Source organism: Myxocyprinus asiaticus, chromosome 12 (genome assembly GCF_019703515.2).
Source record: "Myxocyprinus asiaticus isolate MX2 ecotype Aquarium Trade chromosome 12, UBuf_Myxa_2, whole genome shotgun sequence".
Taxonomy (NCBI): domain Eukaryota; kingdom Metazoa; phylum Chordata; class Actinopteri; order Cypriniformes; family Catostomidae; genus Myxocyprinus; species Myxocyprinus asiaticus.
The window spans coordinates 50,077,516-50,089,935 of NC_059355.1; the positions used below are offsets into that span (position 1 = coordinate 50,077,516).

A 12,420-nucleotide genomic window follows, 5' to 3' on the forward strand; every position below is an offset into this window, starting at 1 on the left:
ACTTTTTCATCCTTCCATGAACCAGTTGAATGGCCTCGGATCTATTAGGACCTTGTAGAGAAAATTACAATCCTCTTTTATCATGCAACTGTGAACAGAACAGTGTTGGATACAAATAGAGAATGAACAACTCTTTACTGAAGGAAAATACATTTTCTGACCAAATCAAAACACGAACAGTACATGAAAACAGTACACGAAAGTATGATTTTTTTGAAATACCTTGAAGTACAATAAAATACTCTGAGACATGATCCTTATGAAAATGTCCTTTCACAGGACAAAATTACCATGCTGTTTTTTTTTTAGTTTGGGCACCCCCGGTCAAAATTTCTGTTGCTGTGAATAGTTGAGTAGAAGATGAACTGATCTCAAAAAGGCATAAGGTTAAAGATGAAACATTCTTTTCAACATTTTAAGCAAGATAAATGTATTATTTTGTTTTGCACAATTTTAGAGTGGAAAAAAAAGGAACGGAGCACCATGCAAAAGTTTGGGCACCCCAAGAGTTTTGAGCTCTCAGATAACTTTTACCAAGGTCCCAGACCTTAATTAGCTTGTTAGGGCTATGGCTTGTTCACAATCATCATTTGGAAAGGCCAGGTGATGCAAATTTCAAAGCTTTATATATATACTCTGACTCCTCAAATCTTGTCCCAACAATCAGCAGCCATGGGCTAAGTAAGCAGCTGCCTAGCACTCTGAAAAGTAAAATAATTGATGCCCACAAAGCAGGAGAAGGCTATAAGAAGATAGCAAATTGTTTTCAGGTAGCCGTTTCCTCAGTTTGTAATGTAATTAAGAAATGGCAGTTAACTGGAACGGTGGAGTTCAAGTTGAGGTCTGAAAGACCAAGAAAACTTTCAGAGAGAACTCCTCGTAGGATTGCTAGAAAGGCAAATCAAAACCCCTGTTTGACTGCAAAAGACCTTAAGGAAGATTTAGCAGACTCTGGAGTAGTGGTGCACTGTTCTACTGTGCAACACCTGCACAGATATGACCTTCATGGAAGAGTCATGAGAAGAAACCTTTCCTGCGTCCTCGCCACAAATTTCAGCATCAGAAGTTTGCAAATGAACATCTAAACAAGCCTGATGCATTTTAGAAACAAGTCCTGCGGACTGATGAAGTTAAAATATAACTTTTTGGCTGCAATGAGCAAAGGTATGTTTGGAGAAAAAAGGGTGCAGAATTTCATGAAAAGAACACCTCTCCAACTGTTAAGCACGGGGGTGGATCGATCATGCTTTGGGCTTGTGTTGATACCAGTGGCCCAGGGGAACATTTCACTGGTAGAAGGAAGAATGGATTAATACCAGCAAATTCTGGAAGCAAACATCACACCATCTGTAAAAAAGCTGAACAGGATAATGATCCTAAACACACCTCAAAATCCACAATGGACTACCTCAAGAGGCGCAAGCTGAAGGTTTCGCCATGGCCCTCACAGTCCCCCGACCTAAACATCATCGAAAATCTGTGGATAGACCTCAAAAGAGCAGTGCATGCATGACACCCAAGAATCTCACAGAACTAGAAGCCTTTTGCAAGGAAGAATGTGTGAAAATCCCCCAAACAAAAATGTAAAGACTCTTAGTTTGCCACGAAAAGCTTTTACAAGCTGTGATACTTGCCAAAGGGGGTGTTAATGAATACTGACCATGCAGGGTGCCCAAACTTTTGCTTCGGGCCCTTTTCCTTTTTTTGTTATTTTGAAACTGTAAAATGTAAAGTAAAATTGCTTAAAATATTAAAGAAATGTGTCATCTTTAACTTTATGCCTTTTGGAAATCAGGCCATCTTTTGCTCACTTAACTATTCACAGCAACAGAAATTTTGATCAGGGGTGCCCAAACATTTGCATGCCACTGTATACCGTGGTAATACCATGTACTTTTTTTTTTTTGTCCAATTCCCCAATTGCTTTTTAAGTCCTCGTGGTTGTGTAGTGAATTTGCCTCAGTCCAGGTGGCGGAGGATGAATCCCAGTTGCCTCTGCGACCGTCAATCCGCGCATCTTATCACGTGGCTTGTTGAGCGCGTTGCCACGGAGGCATAGCGCGTGTGGAGGCTTCACGCCAACCACGCTCAACTCACCACGCACCCCACCAAGAAAGAACCACATTATAGCGACCACGAGGAGGTTACCCCATGTGACTCTACCCTCCCTAGCAACCGGGCCAATTTGGTTGCTTAGGAGACCTGGCTGGAGTCACTCAGCACACTCTGGGATTCGAACTAGCAAACTTTTCCACTGAGCTACCCAGGCCCCCAATACCACGTACTTTTGTACTAATATAGTACCTTGGTAGTACCATTTGTTTAGACAAAAACCATGGTAGTACCATGTTTTTATGGAGATTTACCACAGTAGTTCCATGTTGTTTGTTTTTTATTTTTTTTTATTTTTTTATTTTTTTTACATATACCATGGCAGTACAATTTTTATTATTATTATTATTTCGTTTTGGCATATACCATGCTAGAACCATGTTTTTGTTTCCTTTTTTACATTAGTACCATGTTTTATGGACATTTACCACAGTAGTACCATGTTTTTATGGACTTTTTCGGGGTCATTCCTATGTTCCCAGGGTCCTATGTTCCCCAGATATATAGGGTTAGTGGTTAGGGTTAATGTTTATTAAATACAAGGGGGCCTGGGAAGCTCAGAGTATTGACGCTGACTACCATCCCTGGAGTCACGAGTTTGAATCCAGGGCGTGCGGCGTGACTCCAGCCAGGTCTCCTAAGCAACCAAATTGGCCCGGTTGCTAGGGAGGGTAGAGTCACAAGGGGGAACCTCCTCGTGGTCGCGATTAGGGGTTCTCGCTCTCAGAGGAGCATGTGGTGAGTTGTGCGTGGATGCTGTGGAGAATAGCGTGAAGCCTCCACACGTGTTACGTCTCCGCGGTAACGCGCTCAACAAGCCACGTGATAAGATGCATGGATTGACTGTCTCAGACACAGAGGCAACTGAGATTCATCCTCCGCCACCCGGATTGAGGCAAGTCACTACGCCACCACAAGGACTTAGAGCACATTGGGAATTGGACCTTCCAAATTGGGGAGAATAGAGAAAAGTAAATAAATAAAAATTACATATATATATATATATATATATATACCGGGCCCTGAACAACTCACAAATTACAGGATTCTTACCCCCAAACCTGTGGTGGACCAACAAATGGCTGATGAGCTGAATGTGTTACCTGCAGATTTGAAAGACCCAATCCCACACCCCACACCCACTTTGACCTTCACTTCACACAAACACCAACATCTCCTGCAACCCCCCTCCTCCCCCCTCCTGCTACTCAACCTGCACTTAAGATCTGACGTGAGCCGCGTCTTTCAGAAACAAAAGATGAGGAAGGCTTCAGGCCTAGATGACGTCTCACCAGCGTGTCTTCGATCCTGTTCTAACCAGCTGGCCCCCATCTTCACACAGATCTTCAATAGATCACAGGAGCAGTGTGAAGTCCCATGCTGCTTCAAATGCTCAATCATTATTCCTGTCCCAAAGAAACCAAAAATCACAGGACTTAATGACTACAGACCTGTCGCCCTGACGTCTGTGGTCATGAAGTCATTTGAGAGACTGGTGTTGGCCCACCTGAAGAACATCACTGGACCCTTTCTAGATCCCCTTCAATTTGCTTATCGAGCAAACAGGTCTGTGGATGATGCAGTCAACATGGGATTGCATCATATCCTGCAACATCTGGACAGACCAGGGACATATGCAAGGATCCTTTTTTGTGGACTTCAGTTCGGCTTTCAACACCATCATCCCAGCTATACTCCAGAATAAATGACACCAACTCTTTGTTCCCATGTCTATCTGTCAGTGGATCACCAGCTTTCTGACGGACAGGCAGCAGCTTGTGAGACAGGGGAAACTCACTTCCAGCACATGTACAATCAGCACTGGTGCCTCCCAGGGATGTGTGCTCTCCCCACTACTCTTCTCCCTCTACACCAATGACTGCATCACCAAGGATCCCTCTGTCAAGCTCCTGAAGTTTGCAGATGACACCACTGTCATCGGCCTCATCCGAGATGATGATGTGTCTGCATACAGAAGGGAGGTTGAACAGCTGGCTGTCTGGTGCAGTCAAAACAACCTTGAGCTGAACACGCTCAAAATGGTGGAGATGATTGTAGGCTTTAGGAGGAACACCCCAACATTGCCCCCCCCCCCCCCCAGTCATTAAGGTTCATGGGCACTACCATCTCACAGGACCTGAAGTGGGAGACACATTTACATTACATTTACATTTATGAATTTGGCAGATGCTTTTATCCAAAGCAACTTACAGTGCCCTTATTACAGGGACAATCCCCCTGGAGCAACCTGGAGTTAAGTGCCTTGCTCAAGGACACAATGGTGGTGGCTGTTGGGATCGAACCAACAACCTTCTGCTTAACAGTTCAGTGCTTTTTAGTCCACAATGTCACCACCACTCCATAGAAACACATTGACTCCATTGTGAAAAAGGCCCAGCAGAGGTTGTACTTCCTTTGCCAGTTGAGGAAGTTCAACCTGCCACAGGCACTGCTGATACAGTTCTACTCAGCGGTCATTGAGTCAGTCCTCTGCACTTCAATAACTGTCTGGTTTGTTTCAGCTACGAAATCAGACATCAGAAGACTACAAAGGACAGTTCAGACTGCTGAGAGGATTATTGGTTGCCCCCTGCCCTCCTTTCAAGAACTATACACTTCCAGAGTGAGGAAAAAGGCTGGAAAAATCACTCTGGAACCCACTCACCATGTCCATTACCTTTTTGAATTGTTGCCTTCTGGCCGACGCTTCAGAGCTCTGAGCACCAGAACTGTCAGGCACAGGAACAGTTTTTTTTCCTCAGGCTATCCATCTCATGAACAGTTAAATTGCCCCATTGAGCAGTAACTGTGTGCAATACACAGCTTAGTCTTTTTATATTTATCCAACACATCCAACCTCTTCTGTCATTTCATTCCTCTGGGAAAAAAAACAAACAAAAAAACATTTGCACTGTACATAACAGATAATAGTGTATGTGTGTATGTCTGTGTGTGTGTGTGTGTGTGTATGTACGTATGTGTATAACAATTTTTTATTATTATCTATGTCTTGCTGCTGTTTTTGTAATGTGTTTGTATTGTTGTACACTGGAAGCTCCTGTCACCAAGACAAATTCCTGTTTCTGATTCTGATATATGAAATATATATCATATGGATAATATTTATGAAATATTTTAACTTGAAACGGGTTAAATTTGACCCGAACTCAATAGGAGGGTTAATGTGGTGTTAACAGAATATTGAAATGGGGAACTTAAGACTCTGGGAACAAAGATATGCTCCCAACATTTGCCACAGTAGTGCCATGTTTTTGTTGGATATATACCACAGCAGTACCATATTGTTTGGACATTTAACATGATAGAAGCAGTTTTTGGATATTTACCACAGTAGCACCATGTTTTTATGGACATTTACCACGGCAGTACCATGTTTTTATGGACATTTACCATGGCAGTACTATGTTTATATATATATATATATATATATATATATATATATATATATATATATATATATATATATAGGTGAATCTCAATAAATTAGAATGTCGTGGAAAAGTTCATTTATTTCAGTAATTCAACTCAAATTGTGAAACTCGTGTATTAAATAAATTCAATGCACACAGACTGAAGTAGTTCAAGTCTTTGGTTCTTTTAATTGTGATGATTTTAGCTCACATTTAACAAAAACCCACCAATTCACTATCTCAAAAAATTAGAATATGGTGACATGCCAATCAGCTAATCAACTCAAAACACCTGCAAAGGTTTCCTGAGCCTTCAAAATGGTCTCTCAGTTTGGTTCACTAGGCTACACAATCATGGGGAAGACTGCTGATCTGACAGTTGTCCAGAAGACAATCATTGACACCCTTCACAAGGAAGGTAAGCCACAAACATTCATTGCCAAAGAAGCTGGCTGTTCACAGAGTGCTGTATCCAAGCATGTTAACAGAAAGTTGAGTGGAAGGAAAAAGTGTGGAAGAAAAAGATGCACAACCAACCGAGAGAACCGCAGCCTTATGACTGTCAAGCAAAATCGATTCAAGAATTTGGGTGAACTTCACAAGGAATGGACTGAGGCTGGGGTCAAGGCATCAAGAGCCACCACACACAGACATGTCAAGGAATTTGGCTACAGTTGTCATATTCCTCTTGTTAAGCCACTCCTGAACCACAGACAACGTCAGAGGCGCCTTACCTGGGCTAAGGAGAAGAAGTCTTACCTGGGCTAAGGAGAAGAAGAACTGGACTGTTGCCCAGTGGTCCAAAGTCCTCTTTTCAGATGAGAGCAAGTTTTGTATTTCATTTGGAAACCAAGGTCCTAGAGTCTGGAGGAAGGGTGGAGATGCTCATAGCCCAAGTTGCTTGAAGTCCAGTGTTAAGTGTCCACAGTCTGTGATGATTTGGGGTGCAATGTCATCTGCTGGTGTTGGTCCATTGTGTTTTTTGAAAACCAAAGTCACTGCACCCGTTTACCAAGACATTTTGGAGCACTTCATGCTTCCTTCTGCTGACCAGCTTTTTAAAGATGCTGATTTCATTTTCCAGCAGGATTTGGCACCTGTCCACACTGCCAAAAGCGCCAAAAGTTGGTTAAATGACCATGGTGTTGGTGTGCTTGACTGGCCAGCAAACTCACCAGACCTGAACCCCATAGAGAATCTATGGGGTATTGTCAAGAGGAAAATGAGAAACAAGAGACCAAAAAATGCAGATGAGCTGAAGGCCACTGACAAAGAAACCTGGGCTTCCATACCACCTCAGCAGTGCCACTAACTGATCACCTCCATGCCACACCAAATTGAGGCAGTAATTAAAGCAAAAGGAGCCCCTACCAAGTATTGAGTACATATACAGTAAATGAACATACTTTTCAGATGGCCAACAATTCACTAAAAATGTTTTTTTTATTGGTCTTATGATGTATGCTAATTTTTTGAGATAATGAATTGGTGGGTTTTTGTTAAATGTGAGCCAAAATCATCACAATTAAAAGAACCAAAGACTTAAACTACTTCAGTCTGTGTGCATTGAATTTATTTAATACACGAGTTTCACAATTTGAGTTGAATTACTGAAATAAATGAACTTTTCCACGACATTCTAATTTATTGAGATGCACCTGTGTATATATATATATATATATATATATATATTTACCACAGTAGTCTTGCAGCTTAACTATCTACTTTTTCTTCAGGGTTGTTTTTAGCTTAGCCAATTGTTCCGCAGATTAGCCTACTTGGTAGGTTAGCTAGCTACTTTTTTGAGTAGATTGCCCAACATTTTACAAGATGACCATTTAACAATTATGACAGATTACTCAGTAGACTAGCAGCCTGAATCCCCAGTGCCATATGAGGATTATAGTATTTCTGTCAATAATTTTGTTTTTCTCAAATATGCAGTTTACTGTCCATGTTGAGGCTAGGATGTATTAGCTGTAGAGTGACATCCCGTTGTCACTCATATACATCTTTGGCTTAAGCTAGTGCTTAGCTCAGCACTACTGCACAGTTCTCACTGAATTAGTACAGAAACTGCAGCAGAAGTCACACTGGGGGGAGGTTGGAAAGAGTCATGAAATTTGGACATCTGAAGGACAGATTTTACAGGCTCACTAGTTTTTGTCTATGAACAGATCTTAAAATGTTCTGAAATGATCGGCTTTGCTTAAAGCCAGTGAAGTGTGGATCTTTAAAGACATGAAATGGAATCTGTATGATATTGAAATGAAAATTGAACTTATTTACATCTTAACAAATATCCCTGGTCTTATGGTGCACAATTACTCTAAATAAATAAAATTGGTTTTCATAATATTTCATCAAAATGTAATACTTTCAGCATCTTTAAAATATATATATATATATATATATTTTTACTTTTCTCCCCAATTTGGAATGCCCAATTCCCAATGCGCTCTAAGTCCTTGTGGTGGCGTAGTGACTCGCCTCGATCCGGGTGGCGGAGGATGAATCTCAGTTGCGCTATTCTTCCTGGCATCCACGCACAACTCACCACGCGCCCCACCGAGAGCGAGAACCACATTATAGCGACTACGAGGAGGTTATCCCATGTGACTCTACCCTCCCTAGCAACTGGGCCAATTTGGTTGCAAAGGGAACCTGGCTGGAGTCACTCAGCATGTCCTGGATTCGAACTCGCTCCAGGGGTGGTAGTCAGCGTCTTTACTCGCTGAGCTACCCAGGCCCCCTAAAATTTATTTTCTGATGATGTTACTACCAAACCACGATGGTAACATAACAATATCAACCAACCTTAGTAGGCTAGATTTATACATTTTCTAAAAACAAAATTTTTTGCTTGTGCAAAACTTGCCACCAAAATGCAAAGGTGTTGGCGGTAGTTTTCAAGTTGCTGCTTCATGGTTGCTAAGGTGTTCTGAGTGGTTTTTAGCCCATTGGTATGTGGTTGCTAAGGTGTTCTTGGTGGTTGCTAGGTGGTTATATAAGCTACTGTAAGTGACTACCTTTCTACTGAATTTTCTGTTTCTCTCAAAAAAAGTTCATTTTAAAACACACTGAGAAGAATTTAATTTGTAGACCTTTTTATTTTTTAAGGGATCTTCCATGACTTGAGCAGGTTGTTGTCTCTAGTGTTGTTCATGGAGTGCATATCAGGTAAACTGTTTTTTCTCTCATTATTTCAGTTTTCTGCTGGTCTTCTCGTGTCTGGTTCTGTCCGTGTTCTCCACCATTAAAGAATTCGAGAAGAGTTCTGAAGACGCGCTGTACATACTGGTATATTATATTGCACGGGCCATTAATATTGATTCATAATGTTTACATCTGTGGAGCGATCTGTGCACTGTCATGCTAATGTGACATTTATGTGCCTTTATGTAGGAAATTGTAACCATTGTGGTTTTCGGAGTGGAATACATCGTTCGGATCTGGTCTGCTGGATGTTGCTGTCGATACAGAGGATGGAGGGGGAGACTCAAATTCTCCAGGAAACCATTTTGTGTTATCGGTGAGTATCTCTATTCATATCTAGAATTAAAGGAAATCATAAATGCATCACTACAAAAATGTGAATATAATCAGGGCATATGCTAATTCATTGATATGTACAGTATGTACAACCAGTAGTTATGTCCTTCAAAGTGCTGTTGGTACGTTTATTTGTAATAATAATACATTTAGCTGCATTTGGCGAAATACAGGGCCAATCATGGCTTACATTGTTGAAAAACTACTGTTGCTGCTTCAGGCCAATCATTAAATGGTAAAAATCCATGCAGAATTTTTTGTTTGGCATGGTCTGAAGATCATCTTGGACAGATTTGATGTGAATTGGATAACATGTGTAGCTGAAGTCAGGAAATAACTTTTCACTCGATGACCACTAGGTGACGCTGTCCCCAAACTTCTCAGATTCCCTCATGCTAGGATAAATGCAATTTGGCACACCTTAGAAAATTTTGTAGCATTGGACTTCACATGACTCAACGAATTGGAAAGAGATTAGCAAATTAATCATTTTTAACCAATAGTTGGCGCTTTCACCAAACTTGGCAGGTAGGCTTAGATCATGGTAGCAGCAACTCCCACCAATTTCGACAAAGCATTGCCAAGATACAGCCTGACTTTCGGTGCTTTTCCCCTATTAAATTAATTTAAAAATAAACAGATATACAGATGGCATATTAACACACATTCTTTCACCAGGGGTGCATTAATGCACAGGCTTACCTAGGCTTATGCCCAGGGCCCCTAAATCCCATGTGGGACCCCATTCACGGTGTTAGCCACCCTATTGTCCCCTGTAGTCATAGGAGGAGCCCATATAAACACGGAGACATCGCCCCAACATCGATGCCGTCTGTCTAATGTATGTTCATAGTTCTTCAGACAACTGGCAGGGGAGCCCCATGATATACAAGTATTTCCCAGCAGTATCATTTATAAAATCCCAGCATTAAAATAGGCCCTAGCAAAATATTTCCACGCACCCTCATAGCAGTTTCAAATTCCCAGTTCCCAGATAGTTGGAAATTCACTAATGGCATTGTATACCACAGACATCATGGTGCTGATCGCCTCTATCTCAGTGTTGGCCGCCGGGACGCAGGGGAATGTGTTTGCCACCTCTGCAATCAGGAGTCTCCGATTCCTCCAGATCCTTCGTATGATCCGCATGGATCGCCGCGGAGGAACCTGGAAGCTCCTGGGATCTGTCGTCTACGCTCACAGCAAGGTAACCAAAGTAGATAGCAGTGGCTGAAACTGCTCAGTAACCACAGAAACATCATTTTTGTGTTGCCAATTCCAATTTTATGAAAGGTTTGAAAAGAAAAATCAAAGAACATCATGCCTAACATTTGTAGGTCACTCAGTTTTTGTTGCAATACATCTATTTGAAATCTTCGTTGTGGTCTGAAGCTTTCAGTAGAGTTACTAGACAAAAGAGGTCTAATAGTTCTTACCAGTGCCTTCACAGTTTTCTCAGAAGATCCATAAAATTCAGACCAATAGTTAAGCCAGTAATTTAATGCGGGCTGCCATTTATGTAATTAAAGTTAAGGCAATAACAGCAAATAGCGTTAGATGTGGAAAAGAAGCGTTACCATTGGCATATGTGGAATACAAGATGCTCTGGATGGTGAACTTGAACTGCTGGTGTTACAGTGGTATGAAACACCCACTTTTCACCAACCAGTCAAGTCCCGCCCTACATTCTTTTTCACTTTGGAAAACTGATTTCACTCAGAACTATGTTACTTTATGAAAAGTAAAATGGGTTGTGAATACTTTTCATGTTGATGAATATTCAGAGGTCACTACTAAGATCTACAGTCCCAGTTTCCAAACTGTGAATCCTTCTATTTTTCAACCCTTTTCAAATTCCCTCAGAAAATGGTGCAAATGGTCCAAATATAATTTTGATGGGCATTTTTTTGTTCCACAGTGGTTGTGCTTGGAGGCTTCATGAGGTATTGTGCTCAGCAGAAATTGCAGATTAAAACCACAGCTGCTTTAGCGGCTGCCGTTCTATCGTGTGTCATTTGTCAAGCCCAACATATACTGCTGCTGTGTTAAAGTGGATCTGATTGGCCAGATGCTCTCATAGAACAGATCTGGTGACATCTTCTTGGCCAAGCATGGCTCGAGATGAGGGGGATAAGGTCACGGGGTACACAACCCTTAATGAGACATGCTGATGAACTGTCACATGGAATGGATTTGGGCCATGTTTGAGAATATTGGATCTGTTGTTGTTGTTGGTTTGCGGTCGATTGCACTTGGCAAGACGTGAACTAACTCTGAAAATTCTGGGCACACAGTAGCAGGGAAGTTGCAAATGCAACGTGCTGAGGACTGACAGAAACAAGCCATGCAGAATTTTAGAAATCACAACAGTTGAGTAAATGTACCTTTGGAGGTGATGACTAACTTAAAGAGCAAATGTCAATCAGTTGTCGATGCGCATACTGTATGTAACATTACACATCACAGTACCTGAAACCAAAACAACCATTTCACATGACTAGCATTAGCGTCATTTACTGCTTTGACCTCCACATTAGAAACATTGCAGATAGAGTGACAAAAGGCAAAATCATGTTAACACACATATTGTTTATGTCTTGTGTCTATACTTTTGAAACAGTGAGTATTTTAACGTTTAACGATTGGCCCCATTGGCTTCCATTGTAAGGGTCTCACTGGAACACAGATTTTTGTTTTAATCAACATTATGCCACAAATGCTGTCAATTGAGTTTAACTTGTATAAACCTGGAATATTCCTTTAACAGTCGAGTAACAGTCGCTCGGTTACTCCATGTGCACATTATTTACACTTTAGCATAATTGCAAATATATTTGCAGATATTTCATTATGTGTTTGCATGCAAATACACTGGACACAGTGTGTAGACTGAGGAATATTTCTCCTGCTATCACCGTATGGAACGAGCACAACTGAAATCATCTGATCCACAAGTAATCGTCACAACTCAAAGTGTTGACTAGTGGCAAATCTAACTATGCGGAGCAACCCCTTGCCTTGATGTTGTTGTACATCACTGTATCTAGACATGCACAGGATCAGTCTTCCATATTGTTTTGATTTCCATATTGAAATGATACATCATGATCCATTAATCACTGGTTGCACTTTGAAAGGTCAGCGGTGAATAGGAAGTTATAATTGTTTTAAGTTTGAGTGATTGTTTTAATGCTTGACCTGAGCGCAAAGCCAGGGGTAATGCTTGAGCGTAGCGCTGTATGCTTCATAGAGTTCAATACAATGGGGATAACTGATGCAAGTCATGCAAAAAAAGCCTCAGTGGTTGTAAACTATAAACAAATAT

At 41.2% G+C, this 12,420-nt stretch overlaps 1 protein-coding gene across 1 annotated transcript in view; it reads left to right on the plus strand.

Annotated features, from left to right (window-relative positions):
* LOC127448820 (potassium voltage-gated channel subfamily KQT member 2) overlaps positions 1-12,420 on the plus strand; it is a 66,697-nt gene that overhangs the window by 16,591 nt on the left and 37,686 nt on the right. The window contains 3 exon segments of the mRNA XM_051711642.1: positions 8,753-8,843; positions 8,949-9,075; positions 10,127-10,302. Coding sequence (XP_051567602.1) covers positions 8,753-8,843; positions 8,949-9,075; positions 10,127-10,302 — 394 coding nt within the window.